General features: G+C 45.6%; 1 protein-coding gene across 4 annotated transcripts in view; it reads right to left on the bottom strand.

Moving 5' to 3' along the window:
- The window catches only part of LOC123371994 (chondroitin sulfate N-acetylgalactosaminyltransferase 1-like), a 101,540-nt gene that overhangs the window by 7,480 nt on the left and 74,875 nt on the right, over positions 1-19,185 (bottom strand). For all 4 annotated transcript variants that reach the window (XM_045019908.1, XM_045019909.1, XM_045019910.1 and 1 more), the window contains 5 exons: positions 17,709-17,925; positions 15,700-15,801; positions 6,509-6,687; positions 5,608-5,702; positions 1,645-1,726 (listed from right to left, as the gene is read on the bottom strand). In XM_045019908.1, the coding sequence (XP_044875843.1) occupies positions 1,645-1,726; positions 5,608-5,702; positions 6,509-6,687; positions 15,700-15,801; positions 17,709-17,925 (675 nt within the window). The remainder of the gene's footprint in view (positions 1-1,644; positions 1,727-5,607; positions 5,703-6,508; positions 6,688-15,699; positions 15,802-17,708; positions 17,926-19,185) is intronic.

Below are 19,185 nucleotides of genomic sequence, written 5' to 3'. Positions count from 1 at the left end.
AGTTGCCATTATGGAGGATAATACTATGACAGGGACTGTTTGTGGGAGAACAGTGGCAGAGGGAAATGGAATCACCAGAAACATACATAACTTCAAATGTCTGTGTGGCTTAGTGTTGTGGCATGACATACTGTTTGAAATAAATGTTGTAAGCAAGAGACTCCAAGGTGTTGACCTTGTTCCATTGCTCCAGATATATCAACTAATGCTAGTGAAGGCAGGGGGCTGGACTCAATTTTTTTTGTGAGGGTCCAGGGTTCAAGTCTCTGCGCAGGTATAGGGGGGATCATTTCCCCCTGTGGAATCCCCCAAGAACTTCAAGGGGCAGCTCTTAAGTACCCTCCTTGATTTTTAGGGGGAGGGATAGCTCAGTGGTTTGAGCATTGACCTGCTAAACCCAGGGTTGTGAGCTCAATCCTTGAGGGGGCATTTAGGGATCTGGGGCAAAAATCTGTCTGGGAATTGGTCCTGCTTTGAGCAGGGGGTTGGACTAGATGACCTCCTGAGGTTCCTTCCAACCCTGAGATTCTATGATTCTATGATAACTGGACAAAGTAAAGTCACACCTACTGTCTTACTGGTCAGATGAGGGATTTCAAAACGTTCTGAACAGTGCACAGAAGTTGGCAGAGGAACTTCACACCAAAGCGATTTTCCCACCCATTCAAGAATACAAGAGTCACCGAAGAAGACGACATTTTGATTACAAGGCACGGGATAATCCCGTAAGAGACCCCAAACAACAATTCAAAGTTGAATTCTTTAACCAGGTGCTAGATTGTGCAATACAGTCAGTTGAAGAACGTTTCATGCAGCTCAAGGAACACAGCAGTATATTTGGGATGTTGTATGATATTCCAAAACTCCTCACTCTACCTGAAGAAGTCCTACACCAGCAATGCAGGGCACTAGAGACAGTGTTGACGCGCAATATTGATGCGAGTTATTTAGGTGATGAACTGAAAGCCCTTTCAAGATACATTTCAGGAGGATCAACTCCAAAGGCTGTTTTGGAATATATGTGCACAAATAAGATGACCACCCTCTTTCCAAATGCTTTTGTTGCTCTGCGCATACTTCTAACACTTCCTGTAACAGTTGCCTGTGGACGCAGTTTCTCCAAACTGAAGTTAATAAAAACACATCTGTGCTCCACAATGACAGGAGAGGCTGGTCGGCCTTGCAACCATTTCAATAGAGCATGAGCTGGCCCAGACTGTGGACCTTCAGTAGGAAGCAGTTCAAATCTTTGCAACCAAGGAGGCACAGAAAGCCCCACTTTGATTATTCAAACAGATAAAAGTGCCAGTGTTTACTATGCAGATAAGCAAAGTTAACTTTCAAACACCTGAACAGCAAATGTAAGTGTTACTTAAAATTTTTGAACAAGGCATTTTAAGTTATTAGTTCTCCTTTATTGGGGTTGGTAGCAAAGCAGTACCAGGAGAGGAGTGGAACAGGAAGAAGGCAGAACTGAGACCTTTCAAAGTTTTGGCCCAAGCGAGGGGACATGGGGGCGTCATTTGAGCTCCCCACCTCAGGTGCCAAAATGTTGTTGGCCGGCCCTGCACAAAGGGGCTGCACTGGGGAAGAGGATCTGAGCCAGCACCTCTGAAGCAGGTTTAGTTAAGTGCACGTTCTTACCTATGTTGATAAAATCAGACCTGTACTGACATGTCATTCCAAAGCCAAAGTCTCTCCAGAATCCAGTGTCCTTCTTTATAACCTGGGGGGAAAAAGGAACATTTAGATCAGAGCAGTGGAATTTGTAACCTGAGCAAAAGAGGGACGACACCCCTCCAGGGTGGCTAGGAATGGGGACAGCCACCCCACTTTCTTCTATCCCATACTGCATTATACCCTGACCCAGCTCTAACTGACTTCAATAGTGGCAGACTTCTGCTGAAAGTTTCTGCTAAAATTAACTGCAGGCTGGCTGGCTGCAGACTCAGGAAAACACTGCATCACAACAGCCACCTTCTGAAGATTATTTTCATAACCAGGAAGGTTGTTATTCTAAATGACAGCTTATTTTCCACAGGATCTGAATCTTTCTTGGGGATGTATTCATACATCATGAAGTGAGCCAGTCTCATGCGTGGGACAGGTGGGTGGCACCTTTTTTATTACAATTTACAAGAGTGCTGCACTAGCAAAATGACTTCAGGGCTCTTCTAAAATGACTCAGTACTAATGTGACACTGTTTACAGATGCAATTTGGCTGGTGGAACAAAATGACTTAAAACCTCCTACAAATTGACATAAAAAATTAGGAGAGCCTGTGAGAGTGAAATAATATTTGAAATACAGCAGGGACCAGAGGAATTAACCAAGTTCAGGGTGTTATGGTGCTAGGCGCTGCACTGACACGTAGTAATACACAGCCCCCAAGGAGCTAACCGTTTACATTGATGAGACAGACAACAGAGGTGCCATTGTCCTGATTTTACAGATGACAAACTGAGGCACAGCGAGGTGAAGACCAAGATCTCCAAAAACAGGGATCTAAAGTTTTGGGCCTAAGTTTGTATTGCAGTGTCTAAGTAAGTTGCCTGATTTTCTCAAGTGCTGAGCATCCAGCAGCGCCCACTGACTTCAAGCAGAGCTGCCAGGTGCTCAGTACTATTGAAAAAACAGGCCACCTACTTGGCCACCTGGCATTGGGTGTTGGGTCCTGGCATTAGGCACCTATTTTTGGAAATCTTGGCCTAAGTGCTTTGCCCAAGGTTACTTATGTCTGTGTCAGAGCTGGGAATTCACCTCTGATGGCAAGCCCCCCTGTAGCCCACTGACCTCCCTTCTGGTTCTTTTCATGTCTCCATTTTCAGTACTAGCCTTGTCTTATTTCAGTCCTGCTCCTTTTGCTTTTCTGCCACTACTGCATCCATCTCTGATCTCATTTCTTCTTCCCCTCTAATAGTCATAAACTGCAAACCCATTAATAGGCACTAAGAAGCCACCTGTTACAAGACTGCATTGGAACAGGAAATCGCCATAGCAGTGGCTTTACAGCATGTTATTTGTATGCATTAGCACTATAATTTCCCATTAGAAATAGCCGCTACAGCACAAATCAATTTCTTTCAAAGCTTTGTGAGGGCTACTTTCTCAGCTGCGCAAGCAGCACGGTAGGCGGCCAACAGTGTTCTTGTTTTAATGGCACTGATCTGGCCATTTGCCCAGGAAGAAATCTGGAATGAAAATCTGATTAACTAAATAAAAATGATATTGGCAATGTCTCTTCTTTATAGCAAGATGCTTCTCTGAGGCAGGCATCACATTGCACAATTCTGATGTTAGCTATAAATATTTGTGCAGTCCTGACAAAGCGAACAGTGGGGTTTAACTTTAGTTTTATAATGACATTTTTGTTTCCTTCCCTATACAAACCGTTGACAAGCTTGGGGTTCTCTGGCCAGGCTGCAGCAGAAAGATAAGAGCTAGTGTGAATTGAGTGGTGGGATCAGGAAAGGTTTTGTTTGGAATAAACAGTTCAACGGATTTTCCAAGCTCTCATTTTAATAACACAGAGGATATTTCACACGGAATAGTTTCATGAATCTGTTGTCTGTTCACTGATCCCACCGTAAAGGAGGAAAAAGCTTTTTCCTGTTCATCATACAAATCGTCTGCTTTGTAAACAAGCCCTATTTTGTCTTTTCTCCCCCTCAGCTGATAGGTGTGTCTCCTGATTCTATCTGAGATGGATATGGCCAGCCACTGTAGAATGTCTCAGACAAGGTAAGTCTGGTAATAGCAGGAAAGGATTTTAAAACACCTGGGATGGAGTTTTCAACAGGCAAAGTCAATGGGGCATGTGCGCCTCGGTTACTTAGCCCAGATTTGTAAAGGTGTTGCTGCAGTGCAGTGCCTAATGTATTTAGGAGCCTAATGTTCATTTTCCAAATGGGATTTAGGCACCTAAGAGCCAACATCTCATTGACAATTGATGGGATTTAGGCTTGTGAGTGCCTAAATCACTTTTGAAAATGAGAATGAGGCATCTAAATCTGAGTGCAGCAACGCCTACATGCCTTCACCGATCTGGCCTTTCGGCCCTTTTCAAAATCCCACCTTATAGCTCTTCTTGGGGCTGGGGGGGTACACTGAACCCTGACACAGAGGTGGGATGAGCTCTGGCAAGCCGTGGAGGCCTCTTTATCGGCTGTGGTCAGAATGGACCTGAGCAGAGGGGAACCTAGCTGAAGCCACAAGGCTGGCTAATTCCTGGATTCTACAGCTCTGGGTTTATGAACTCCAAGGGTCACCTTAGCCGGGGCACATGTGTGTGGGCCCAAGGGTGGAGATCCAGTCGGATGAGCAGGCTCTTTAGGGAGAAACAGGAGTGCAGTGACTGTGTGTGTAAATGGAGCACCTCCTATAACATCAGCACATGACAGAGCAAGAGAGTGAAGGAGCTGGACCTCTGCCGCCTGCTTCCAGAACAGTGCTGCAAAGCAACATTTCTGTCCCGAGCAAAGTAACTTCTCTGGACAGGGGATTCACTCTGACTCCTCTGCAATTTATCTTCCCTCTGGCCCGCCAGAGATGCCCGGCCTTATCTCACACTGCATGCCTCACTACAGCATTTTAAAATAGCAACTCTTCGTCCTTATTCATGCATGGGGCCAGACTGAAGTCAATGGGGCTACAGCGATTTACATCTGTGGACGTTCTGGCCCATACATTTTAAGGCAAAAAGGGACCATAAGGCTCATATCTAGTCTGACCTCCTGCCTAGCACCCAGTCTCACTCAGCCATTGTTGCACTGAGTCCAACTCCTTGTGGTTGAGCGAGATCAGGGGTCAGCAACCTTTGAGAAGTGGTGTGCCAAGTCTTCATTAATTTAAGGTTTCATGTGCCAGTAAAAGTGCCAGACCGGCAGCACGGGCAGCGGCCGGAACCCCAGACTGGCAGTGGGCTGAGCGGCTCATCCCGCTGCTGGCCCAGGTTCCGTAATCCAGGCCAGCAGTGGGCTGAGCAGGGCCAGCGGCCGGGACCCCGGCTGGCAGCAGTGTGCCACTAAAAATCAGCCCGCGTGCCACCTTTGGCACGTATGCCACAGGTTGCTGACCCCTGAGCTAGAGCCTAGCTTTTAAAAAGACATCCAATTTCAACTTAAACCTCAAGTGATGGAGAATCCACACTACCGCCTGTGGGAGTCTGTTCAAATGATTAATTACCTTCCCTGCACCATCAGTCCAACGAGCTCCAAACTCTTTATGGACATCATTTGGCCTCACAAAACACAAGGCAGGGAAACAGTCTTGTTACCTTAGACGAGGAAGCTAAGAAAAGGACGGTACACTCCCTGAAGTGGAATCTGGTCAACATAATGCCGCTTCTGGCAGACAAACAGCCCACATTTAAATTCTTAATTTACAAATGTAAATATCAAATCTGCTTTAAGATAAAGCTGTTCGCTAAGCTGCTAAAGTGTGAAATATTACTACAGAACGTGCTGCACACAATAAGTTACGTATTCTGCACACCACATCTCAATGGACCCGAGATGGTGAAATTCTATTCGCAAGCACAGATGTCTTCCTGAAGGGGAAGTTTTATGCACGGTTCAAAGCATGCATTTTTAGAGCCAGTTACTTACCAGCTGCTGTTCTAAGGGCGGGATGGAACCATGGTGCCCATAAATTATACCTGGGTTATACTGGCTGAAAAGAACTGGGTAAAATACTTTCTTCCCTAGAAATCACAATGGATTAAAAAAGAAAGTTATTACCGATAAAGTTGTTTGATGCTCTAAAACTAGATTAAAACTTGTGCTTCTCTGTGAAACTGGAAACAGACTTAGGGCTTGATCCAAATGCCATTCAAATCTATAGAAAGACTTCCATTGCCTTCCCTGGGTTTTAGATAAGGCCCACAGTCTCAGAGTGTTGTGGTTTGGATGGAGAATGTGACCATGTGGATGTAGTTTGACAAATGACCCAGATGGGCCCCAGAAAACAAGGTGACAAAGGCAAGGAATTCAATCATAGTGGAAGCTGACAATTTGTTTTTCTTTTCACTCTATCTAAAATGTGACAATCAGCAATATAGGTCTTTACTCTTAGGGTACGTCCACACTACCCACCGGATCGGCGGGTAGTGATCGATCTATCGGGGATTGATATATCGCGTCTCGTCTAGATGCGATAAATTGATCCCCGAACGTGCTCCCGTCGACTCCGGAACTCCACCAGGGCGAGAGGCGGAAACGGAGTCGACGGGGGAGCCGCGGCCGTCGATCCCACGCCGTGAGGATGGGAGGTAAGTCGAAATAAGATATGTCGACTTCAGCTACGCTATTCCCATAGCTGAAGTTGCGTATCTTACATCGACACCCCCCCAGTGTAGACCAGCCCTGAGACAAGCCTTAGTTGAGCTGAATGTTAAGAATGCCTTACTATAGCTTGCTTACCCACCTGAAAGAGGGAACACGTTAGTGAAGGTTATTGCACAATAAAGAGAAGTCTGTTTAAAGGAGTAAATGCCCTGGGTAGCCATACCTGGCTGTGTGTTCAATCTACAGGTGTTCAGGAATTCAGCAGTGAAGTAGATATCTACATCACAAAAAAAGAGAACGACGTTGTTTCCTTTCCAAATGCGAGCACCTATGTCTAATCCTTTCCCTCTCGAAAATTCTTCATTCAGTTGGATAAAGGTGAAATTCTTGAAGTTAGCTGATCTAGGAGGAGCAGCAGTATGTGAGATGAGGTTTAAGAGATAAAAGGGGCAGTCAACTCATCATTAATGTCATTGTATTTACTGAACAACATATTTTAAAAAAGGAATGGGGGCGGTGTATTTCCATGACACACAAGGCAAAATAGGAATGGAACCTGTAACTCAGATCTTATACTTAGCAGGTCTGTTTTTAATATATCTGGGATAATATTCATAGGCTGTGAAGGAAACCAGCAAACAGCAGTAAGAGAGAAGGAGTTCGATCCCATTTTAATAAAACAATCATCTAGCTATTTTATGTCCAAGTTGTAAATTTGAAAACTAATATTTTAAAGAGATATTCACTCATATTTTTAGAGAAATCATTGTGCATTAATGCTAAGTACCATTGCCTAAAATAAAATAAAGTGTACCTGAGCTGGATTGAAAAACTAACAAAAGAACAAAAGCTCACAGAAGTCACTGGGAGTCCTTTCACTGCTGTCTACGGACTCTGGATCAGCCTCCAGATAAACACATCCGTTTTACATACTCTGTATTCCTTAAAACGGCTCCTGGATTAAATCCAACCATCTTGAGAAACCTAACGTGGATTTACTGCTTGTGGTCCGATAGCCCTCAGCTTAGTGCAGAAAAACAGATTATTTCAAACAGCTCGTGTGTGAAAAAGAGGATAAGTGTGTGATGGGTAAACTGAGCTCTTGGTAACATGCTTAGCCAAGGATAACAATACTGAGAGACTCACAATACAACTACATTGCAATAAAAGACCCGAGCTTCAGAGCTCAGGTCAATTGACTCAGGCTAGCAGCGCTTGGGCTGCAGGCAGTGCTAAAAATAGCACCGTAGACATTTGGGCTCAGACTGGAACCTGGGCTCTGAGACCCTCCCCCTTCACCGGGTTTGAGCCCAGATTCTGGCCTGAGCCCAAAGGGTTGTTTTTAGCTCGGTAGCCCAAGCCCTATGAGCCCAAGTCAGTTGACCCGAGCTCTGAGACTCCATTATCGCAGTGTAGATGTAGCCTCAGGGTTTGATCTTCAGGGGGCACTCAGCTCCCACTGACACCAGCAGGAGTTGTGGATGCTCAGCACTTCTGCAAATTAGGCCTTCATGCCACACCAAATCAGACAGGAGGTTAGGGGCCAGATCTTCAAAAGCGCTTAGCTCCCACTGAGGCACCTGACTGAAGTAGCTGGATTTTCAAATATGCTCAGCACCCAGCAGTTCCCACTGAGAACAATGAGCTCTGCTGGGTGCTGAAACCATCTGAAGCCCTTGCCCTTAAATGGTAAATGTAAAGGCTCATGAAGCAATAACTATGCCAAGCTGAGCCATGAGGTAAGCTAGCAATGGTACTCAGAAGGCTGGTAGTGAAGTCTGAACGGGAAACACAGGAAAGGTAAGAAGTTCACCCAAGTAGATGTAAATATGAGCTGGGGGAATGCCGCGTGATACAAAAGCAGCAAAGTCTAGCTCTGAATTTACAGAACCAGAACACAAACAGGCAGGGAACCCATCTAGCCCTGCAAGGGTTTGCAGTGAGCTGGAAGCCTGAGGCTTTAGACTGCTGTAGCGTGTGCCCGTGCTGAAAGAATCCCATCGTCCCTATATCTGGTTGACTTGCCATTGGCCAGCTCACAGTCAAAGCACATGAAAGAAAAATCAAGCTCAGAATTGTCAGGGTCTCTGAACCCTCTAGTCCCCCCCAGAAAACCAAGGCACCTCTGCATATGAAATCATCACACAGCCACATGGACAGGCTGGACATGACTATTTGCTGCAACTCCTGGTCCATAAGCCATTTCCCTATTTTTCCTGGAGCTTCTGTGCTAAAACCTGGCATGATCCAAACTAATTGAAGCGCTAGCAGTCTGCTCTGAAGTTCCTGGAAGGATGCCAAAAGCGATCATCTTCAATTATTTTAGGACCGTTAAACAGCACTTTGATGGTGTATATTGGTTAAATCCCCAGGCTAATTAGCGATCAGGATACACAAGGTGGGGAGTGACTGATCTCATTAGATGGAAGAACCCTACAAGCTGCTAAATCACTAGTCAACTGCTTTGGCATCTTATTTGTGTTTGACAGCAAAGCTGTTGCATCATCATTCTCCAATTATAAATGTATCTGCTAATTGCAAATGGCGGGATTTTCCTTTTAATTATTATCACTTAGCATTTGTTAAGCACGGTGTAGCTGGAGCTGTACAAGATGCAGAGAAGTTTTGTGGTGTCTATCCCAAGGAGGCGAACAAATGGAATCACTTTTAGGCTTTGTCTACTCTGCCAATTGAATGACAAAACTTTTGTCGTTCACAGGTGCTTAAAAAAGCCACCCCCCCCCCGCAAAGACAAAAGTTTTGCGTGGTAAGTGGCAGTGTAAACGGCTCGTTGTCGGCAGGGGCGCTCTCCTGTCGACAACGCAAACCCCATTCGTGGGGTGGGGGAAGTATTTTGTCAACAAAACAGCATTTACACTTTTAGCGAGATGGCCATGTCGCTAAAAAGCTGTGTAGTGTAGACAAAGCCTTACTGAGGGACTGAAACGAGCATTAGAGGCATAATGTGTCAAAAATGCCTGTGGAATACAATCTGGAAGAACACGGTGCTTTCACCTCAGTTGGTCTGAACAGGCAGCGTGTTTAAGACAAGTATTCTGTTAAACTAACAACCCCATTAGAAATAGAGAATTAATTCTGCTGACAATGATCACCCTCATCACCTACAATCTGAGCACCTCACAATCTTTAAAGTACTGATCCCTCAACACCCCTGTGAGGTAGGAAGATGTTATTATCCCCATTGTACAGGTGGGAAACCAAGGCACACAAAGACTGAGACCCTGATCCTCAAAGTTATGTAGGCATGTAACACCCACTGAAATCAATGGAAAGCAGGTGCCTAAATACCTTTGAAGATCCAGGCCTAAGTGACTGGTCTGACATAGAATCATAGAATCTCAGGGTTGGAAGGGACCTCAGGAGGTCATCTAGTCCAACCCCCTGCTCAAAGCAGGACCAAACCCAACTAAGTCATCCTCAGCCAGGGCTTTGTCAAGCCTGACCTTAAAAACCTCTAAGGAAGGAGATTCCACCACCTCCCTAGGTAACCCATTCCAGTGCTTCACCACCCTACTAGTGAAAAAGTTTTTCCTAATATCCAACCTAAACCTCCCCCTCTGCAACTTGAGACCATTACTCCTTGTTCTGTCATCTTCTACCACTGAGAACAGTCTAGATCCATCCTCTTTGGAACCCCCTTTCAGGGGGTTCCAAAGAGGATCACACAGGAGGAGTCCCAGATTAGGGCTCTCACCACGTCCTTCCTCTCATGATGGAGAATGGCCCCATTCCGCTCCCATGAGAGACAATGGCTAAGTGCTTCCTGGCATTCCATCGACCTCTGTCAGTCCCTTGCCTCACCCAGCCACAGAGCGGTGATTGGAGGCTGTGTTCTGGAGGAGGTTGTACCTAAGGGGGGGCTCAGTAATGGGGGGGGGCTGTACTTCTCGCTCAGAGGAGGTGATTTGCCCATTGTCTTCCATCCCATTGCTCTGAACTTCCCTTTTGGCATGTGCAGATGGGTCTAACGTTGTCCCTGCCCCTTGGCCAGACATATCACCCCAGCAGCAGCAGCACCCTGCCAGGAACTCCCAGCAGCAGCACCAGCTGAGGCGGTCGTGACGCTGAGCAGGTATTTATAAACCAGCCTTTTTCCACTGCCGTCTCATCACGTTCCAACTGCTGCTTAGCCTACTGAAATCGATCGTTGACATGACTGAGGTATGGGCAGGGCCACACACTGGGGTCATTAACATTGTTTTCTCTGACTCCTGCAGGCCCCTGGCTCCCTGCACGCCCAGCCCTGTGCTGCCAGCATTGTACCCTGGCAGTGAAGTGGGAACCACGGACTCCTGAACAGCAGGGCTGGCCCCTACGGATGCACGAGCAACTTTCTGATCAGGAGAGTGCAGACCAGGCTGTGCCATGGATGAATTCTACCCAACTCAGATTTCCTGGCATCTCCAGCCCGCCTTTGCTGCTGCTACCAAACCTGAAGGCTAGTCCATCTGAGCATGAAGTCACGTGCACTGCTGTATCATCCTGCTGCTAATAACAGTAACAGAGAGGCACATTCTGTCTTCCTGGGATATGCCTAACGACAAGCCATGGGAGTGATCATTTAGTGGCAGACCCAGCCACACCGCTTGTGCCCATTCCGGGGGTCCTGCGTATGTTCATATCCGGCCCAGCGTCCACAGTCCCCCTACTGGCCTCCTCTGCCATGTTCTAGCATAACGCCGTATGAATGCTCTCTCCAGTCACATCTCTCATGTACCTTCGGGTACCACTTTCTGGCCAGACTTGTGCTAAGAATCCTGAGACCTGCCCAGAAACAGTCACCTGGCTAGGAAGGTGATAATCTTCAAGAGCAGGTAACGCTGAGGTGAATTTTCCAAGGCCTTTCTAGCTGCCCTCTGAAAAGCCACATCACATGCAGGGGGGGTTAAGAGAGAGCGCTTTCTCCCAGAGCTGGTCACCTCTAGAAAATTAGGTTGTGTTGGAGGAGTCATGGTAACAGACCCCATGGCAAACACAACTCAGCTGTCAACACAGAAAGGGACCATTGTGTTTCCCATCATGTCACCTGGATATAGTTAAAAACCTGTTGGAACAACAGCATTAACCACGACCCGCTGACGCGTTGTTAAACCAACTGTCCGTGCCGACGTGGGCCACAGAGCGTTTGTTAACATCACTCCTGAGCGTGAATGTCTCATACAGCCTAATTGTCTAGTAAATGCCCACCTTGCCCCACCCTCCATGCCATCAATGGATGTTATTGCACTAAGAACTGAATAGGACAGAAATCTGAAACCTGGCTACAGCTGAGGCTGTGGAACAGTGCAACAGTTTGAGTCAAGCAAATGACTCGGTGAACTTTCCCTGAAATCCCATTTCATGCCATTTGAGCATAAGAACAACATAATAACAGAGAAATAATCAACTGCCAAACTGAACTGCCCTTTGACAACAGCGCAGGGTTAACTTAATAGATCCATTACTTCCAGCTAGGCCTCGACACACTTTTTCTCCTTAGAACTGCAAATGCAAAATGAACAGAATTCACTAATGTTCAGAACTATACACATGTATTTCTGCCTGGTATTTTCCAAAGCAGCACTAGCTGAATGCATCTCTAGCAAAGAAAAACAGAAGCAGTAGGCAGGCAGCCTACTCTCAAGCTACACAGCTCAGGTTGCTGAGATAAGGCTAGATTTTCAGAAGGAATCAGTCCCACTGTGACTTCTGCCAGATTTTCAAAAGGCACAATAATTTTGTTTTCTCTGTTTCGTTCGCATAACAGAAACAGCGTGAAGAAGCATAAAGCTCTGAGCTGGGCTAGCACCACAGGTTTTAACTTTGATCCTGGTTCAGCAGTCTCTCACCCTCTCTCTCTCTCTCCTTTTCTTCTCTGTAATTCCTTATAGCTCTTAATGATAGAACCAGAAGAAATGTAGCACTGGAAGGGACTTTGAGAAGCCATCTAGTCCAGCCTCCCAGGCTGGGGTAGGATTAAGTAAACCTAGACCATCTCTGATAAGTGTTTGTCCAACCTGTTCTTAAAAACCTTCAATGACAGGGATTCTACAGCCTCCCTACGTCACCTGTTCCAGTTCTTAACTGTCCTTATAGTTAGAAAGTTTTTCCTAATATCTAGCCTAAATCTTCCTTGCTGCAAACTAAGCTGATTACTTCTTGTCCTACCCTCGGTGGACATGGAGTACAATTGATCGCAGTCCTCTTTATAACAACCCTTTGCATATTTGAAGGTTGGTCTCAGGTCTCGTTGTGATAACAGGGCCTACAAATTTGCCCTCACTGTGAGCTCAGCTGTGAAAAGCGAGTAACAGTTCACAAAATGTCACCGTAACCTAGAACAACAAACGTTGGTGGGAAAAGGGAGCAAAAGGAAACAGGAAGACTGAATTTGTCCAAACGAAAAGGCCTCCTGAAATAACTCAAGGACTGTGTTAAGTAGGGTGACCATATTTCCCAAAGGGAAAACAGGATACCCCCAGCTACTCGCCCGAGCCCCGGCAGAGAACCCCCCGCCGCAAGCCTGACCCTGGCGCCCCCTCCTCCCCCTCCATGTGAGGCTGTTGCTGGTCACTGGAGCCCTGTCCCCCTCTCATACACCTCCCCCAAGGCTGTTGCTGGAACCCTGCCTGCCCCCCCCAGCCCTGCTTCCCCCTCTGCATGGGGCTGGCATCTCCGCTTGCCCCTCTCCTGCACCTTCCTCCACACCACACCACACCAGACTTTTTTGACAAAAATGGCCATTTGTCCATTTGCATTTGCCAACTGATCAAGGCAGCAAGGGTGAACAGGAGAAATACCCATTTATGCAAAAAAAAAAGTCAGGACAGCCTGGACAGGGTTTAAAAAAGAGACTGTCCTGGCCAAAACAGGACGTATGGTCACCCTAGTGTTAAGAGAAGTGTGAGATCTGAAATCAATGAGCCAAAATTGCTCTGCCAGAAATTAGGCCTAATTGGTGGACAAAATAATGAAGGGACAGGTTATGCCACCCACTACTCCTTTTGTGAAGTACTGAAAAGAAGAGACTTTGGAGGGGAGTGCTCACTACCGTGACACTGGCTGACTGAAAGAAGGGGAAGAAGGAAGCTTTACCCTCATGGCTGCCGGCCCTACCATCTCCTGGAAGCCCGGACCTTCTTTGTCCGAATCCCAAGAGAAGTCCTGACTAGACCAGGCCAGAGGGAGGGAGCCAGATGACAGCTCCCTCTCTAGTGGCTCCAGCTAAATTCTGACCACCACCTGGGATCTGAGACTGTGTGTCTCCCCCTGTCCTCCGCCCACCACCGCCATCTGTCCTCTTCATTCCCTACCTTGTTCTTCTCTTTCCTATCCCGCTCCTTTTCCTTTCTGTCTAATAAGAATCTGGCGTAACCAGCCAAGACTGTAGATTTTTGTGACACTGCTGTATGCCTGTGATCAGAAATGCAGATAAATGCTCTGCCCTAACCAGCGGATGCTGGAGTTTGCCAGGTCTCAGAGTGGCTGAGCAGACCTGTGCTGTGCCTGTGTTTTTCCAGCAGCAGTGACAGTCAACACCAGAGACAGAAGCTACATATTCTATCTTTGCTGTTCTTTCCTCTTCCCTTGCATGTGTTTGTCATGTTTGGTCTTTTAAGAAACAGAACGGGACTTTAACAACAACAGCATCAAAGACAGCTCCAGCCCACTCCAGTTAAATCCATCTCTTCTCTCCAAAGAGGACAGTCATTATCGTCTAAAAGGCTGTCAAATAAGACTTTTTTCACCTTCTAAAAACTCCCTCCAGCTAAAGGGAAAGGAACGTGGGATATGGTTAAAATGAAAGCCCAACATAATACTTTATATTTCAAATGCATTAGCTGTTTCCTTTTCTGTATTTTAATAAAAGGCTAAAAATGTTTAATGGCGTGTTTGCCATGGTACTAAGCAGGCTGAAGCCTCTGTATATCCAATCCCAAACCTTGTTTAATATGGTTTAATGTTGGACAGTCAGTGACAGGGTCATGTTACAGACCTTTGACTCATTGGGCCCATTTATCCCATTTAAATTAATACAGACTCCCCTCAGCCTTCCCTTCTCTAGACTAAACATGCCTAATTCTTTCAAACTTTCCTCCTAGGTCTTGTTTTCAAAAATCTCTTATTTTCGTTGCTCTCCTCTGGCCTCGCTCCAATTTGTTCCCATCTTTCTTAAAGAGGAGTGCCCCAAAACGGTCACAGTACTCCAGCTGAGGCCTCACCGGTGCTGAACAGAGCAGGAGAGTTACCTCCCATGTCTGATATATGACACTCCTGTGAATATATCCCAGAATGATTTGCTTTTTTCACAACAGCATCACACACTTGACTCATTCAGTGTATGATCCATGATAATCCCCAGATCTCTGTCAGCAGTGCTATCACCTAGCCAGTTATTCCCTGTTTTGTAGTTATGCATTTGATTTTTCCTTCTTAAGTGTAGTACTTTGCACGTCTTTAATGAATTTCATCTTGTAGATTTTAGACCAATTCTCTAATTTATCAAGGTCAGTGTGAATTCTATCCCCGTCCTCCCAAGTGCTAGAGACCTCTCTCAGCTTGGTGCCACCCGCAAATTTGAAACATGTACTCTCTACTTCATTATCCAAGTCATTCGTGAAAATATCAACTAGTACCAGGGCTTAAATTCTGAACGAGTATTTCCCAGAGTGCCCCACAGGAGGCGTCAGGGCTTGGGGTGTCAGCCTTGCGGGTTTAACAATATTTACTAGAGCTCTGCTCCGGACACCTCCGGCTGAATTTAAGCCCTGAATAGTACTAAACCTAGGACAGACCCCTGTCAGGCCCCACTAGATACTTCCTCCTAGTTTGACAGGAAACCATTGATAACAACCCTTTGAGGAAGTTTTTCAACCAGTTGTGTAACCACCTGATAGTAATTTCATCTAGACCATATTACATCATTTGCTTATAAAAATGTCATGTCATAATGAAGGTGGAGAAAAGAAAAGAGACAGTTCAGTATGTGCAGGAAATATTTCAGACTGGGATTTTCAAAAGGTCTAAAGGGGTTAGGTGCCCAAATCCCTTTGAAATTCAATGAGATTTAGGCATCTAATGCCCTTAGGCACTATTGAAAAGCCCAGCCTATCTACGTTTCTCCAAGTTAAGCTTCAGTGCCAACAGATAGAAAGTGCTCATGCAAAGGTTAGAGGAATTCAGGCCTGATCATAGTTACAGATGTTGAGTGGGAGTTACGCTGGCCTAAGTCCATGGCTCTAAATATCAATATTCACAAGTGCAGATCAGGGAGCATCAGGGTAATGTCATTTCTGACTGACACAAGGAGAGGGAGGACGATCTATCCCCTTCCTGACAGTGCTAGAGAAAGGCAATCTGGCTTCACGTGAGAGGAGCATGCCTCACTAGGCAGCGATGTAGACCCATACTCACCTGGAGGTGTTTTCAAGTATCGCTTTCACTTCATTCATTTGTTCTTTTCCAAAGTAAACTACAGTGAGGTGAATTCTCCCATCCTGCTCAATGCCCATTTCCCTAGAACAGACATCAATACAAGTCATTCATTGCCCTTGGAAGTTTGCTTTCCCAAACAACACCTGCCATCTCTAGCTGGGAATGCAGGATAGTGCTGGACTCTGCAAACCAAATTCTCTGCTGGTGCCACTCCACTGAGATCCTTGCACCGCTCCAGTGAGATCTTTGCTGCCCTTCATTGAGATCCTTGAACCCATCCAGAGCTACACTGGCTCCATTCGAATGAGCTTGCAGGATGGGGCCTAAGATACTTCATAGCATTTGCAGGCTATAAATTGTCATCTAGTAGTTACCTGAGTTATGGCAGCAGAGCACTATTGGAATAGCCCATCCAGTCACCTGGCTGATGGACAGAAAGCCAGTGTAGGAAAGCCAGCAATTGTGTGGCAAACTACTAAAGCCAGCAGGTGCTACCTCAGCACCCAGGAGGCTGTGAGAGAAGGGGAAATTCAAAGAGGGAAATGAAATCCTGTACCCTCATTTCTATTTCTTCTATATACTAGCGCAGGGGTCGGCGACCTTTCAGAAGTGCTGTGCCGAGCTTTCATTTATTCACTCTGATTTAAGGTTTCGCATGCCAGTAATACATTAATGTGTTTAGAAGGTCTCTCTCTATAAGTCTATATTATATAACTAGATTACTGGAGGGGGAGGGATAGCTCAGTGGTTTGAGCATTGGCCTGCTAAACCCAGGGTTGTGAGTTCAATCCTTGAGGGGGGCACTTAGGGATCTGGGGCAAAAATCAGTACTTGGTCCTGCTAGTGAAAGCAGGAGGCTGGACTCAATGACCTTTCAAGGTCCCTTCTAGTTCTAGCAGATAGGTATATCTCCTATTACTGTTGTATGTAAAGTAAATAAGGTTTTTAAAATGTTTAAGAAGCTTCATTTAAAATTAAATGAAAATGCAGAGCCTCTCGGACCAGTGGCCAGGACCCAGGCAGTGTGAGTGCCACTGAAAATCAGCTTGTGTGCCGCCTTTGGCACGCGTGCCATAGGTTGCCTACCCCTGGACTAGCATGTTTAGTTATGTCCCTGAAAAATGTGTGAGGAGTATTCACTCAAACTAAACTCTCAAGATAGACCTAAGAAGCGTTCTCTGTGGCTCGAAAGCTTGTCTCTCACCAACAGAAGTTAGTCCGATGAAAGATATTACCTAACCTGACCCACCTCCATTTCTCTAAGAAAGAGCAAATCATGTGGCCTAAGAATATGTGTATCTGTCAAGATGTGTATCCTTCTTGGGCAACTACACAGCTAAGTTATAGGGGTATCTCTCAATTTTCTTATCAAAATCCAAGGCCCACCGCTGGGCAGGTTATTCTTAGTTCTGACTGGGAGCTACATCTTGATTAAATCCATTCCTGCAATTGCTACAGCCATGTTGGGAAAGAAGAGCATAAAGAAAGAGCTTTGATCAAAAGTAACAAGGAGAGAACACTCTTGAGTCCAGGCACATTTCTTATTGCCTTTCTGTCACTATCTATCCTTTTGATGAGGCCTCGACAAGCAGTCCAGGGTTAATACAATGACTCTTATTTTCTATAAACCTTCCTGTGCTACTTAGGGAGTGGAACTGACACATTCATTGAAGTGGTTCTGGCACCTGCTCTCTCAAAGAAGGAAATAGCAAGTTTCCGATAGAACGAAATACCTAGTACATGATGCATCAACTTCAGAAACACAGATGACTGCAAAATAACCTTTTCCCTTGGTCTCCACTGCTAAAGCTAATTGCTGTTCATGTGAAATATCTGTTGATCCAAGCAAACGCAAATGGATTTTTTTAAATGATAAATTGATGGTTTTATGTAAAAATAATTTTTTTTCTAGTGGGAAAATCCCTGGTAATTGCATCATACTGTATAAAAATATCAAGATAGCTATAGATCCATAAAAGGAAACAAACCTGAAATTTTGCATAAATTGTCGAAACTTGCTGGCTCTCTTGGCTAATGGAACTACAATGTTAATGAGCGTATTGGCCATGTTGAGGTTCTCATTCTTCACTTTCATGATGGGACCAAATGGTCTGAATAAAACGATTCGTCTGAATTTGTGTGGTCTGTCTCCTTTGAAAGTAAGCTCGTACAACGTGCCTTTGTCTTTTTCTGTTCGGTACATGCCTGTTAGAGTATGAAAGAAGGGAAACATTAGCATGAAACTGGATTCCCCAGGAAGAAGTTGTAACATTAGGTGGCTTTTGTAACTTAGACTTAGCAGCAAATAAACGAGACACAAAAAATCAGTATGTGCATCAGCTCTTCCATAGTTTAAAACCAGAACTCAAAATCTGACGGGGGACAGTCCCAGGTTTTAGGAAGATGACTTTTGTATCTCCCATAAAAATCCACCCAGATTACAAGTCTCTGAGAATCACCATTTGCACATCCACAGTAGAACTTGTTAGATGCCTGCTCCTTAATTTTCAGGATGTTCCACATGCACACGGCTGCCAGCCATCCCCCAAAACACTGGGTCCACAGGGATGGAAAAGGCAGGAGGATTTGGGAAAGGAGCTCTCCCCACACATTTGATTCATCCATCCCCCAGAGAAGCAGGTTCTGGATACTGACAAGTATCTGAAGCAACATTACCAGGTTTCCCCCACTCTGGAGAGTTTTTATTAGGCACAGATGAAAAATCCTGTACAGAAAGTGTCCAAGGTCCTGGTAGACACCATCTTCTTCATTATTAAATTGCAAAACCAGGGAGTGAGGAAGTGACTATGGTGAGCTCTCATTTTTTAGATGCTTTCTAGAGACGTGGAAGGTTTATCCCTCCAGGGTAGTAATGTCCATTGGTCTGCGAGGATGTTACAGAACCCTGCCCTTTGCTTAGGAGCAGCAGAGACCTGGAGATTGCTTGGGATGCTCACTGAGGGGATTTCACCCTGGTAAGCAAGGTGACCAAGCATGTCATCATGAAGACCCCCTTGTTGCCACACAGCTGCAGGGATCACTACTTTGGCTTCTAAAACCATCAATGGTGCATATGCCTGGCTGCACTGGAGTGCAAGGAACCAGCTGTGAATCTGAGACATCTCTGGTATGACTGAGCTGGTATGACAGTAATGGAGGCCAGGAAATCTCTGGGTGTGGACAGGTGCCAGAATTGATTTCAGGGACTCTTTCTTGAGGCTAATTCAGAAACTGTTTGAGCCACTTTAGATCTAGGATAAACCTAAAACACCCAGTTTTCCTTGGGGCTAGGAAGTACTTTCAAGACTGATTATGGCTGAGATTTTCAAAGAAGCATAGGGGAGCTGGAAGCCCAAGTCCCATTGAAATGCAACCAAAGCTGGTTAGGCTTCTTGGAAAATTCCAGCCTATTTGTATAAAAATACCATTTGTTATGGATCAGACATTGGCTAGGAGACAGAAAAC

Source organism: Mauremys mutica, chromosome 5, assembly GCF_020497125.1.
Source record: "Mauremys mutica isolate MM-2020 ecotype Southern chromosome 5, ASM2049712v1, whole genome shotgun sequence".
Lineage (NCBI taxonomy): Eukaryota > Metazoa > Chordata > Testudines > Geoemydidae > Mauremys > Mauremys mutica.
This window is presented reverse-complemented; position numbering and strand designations above follow the sequence as displayed.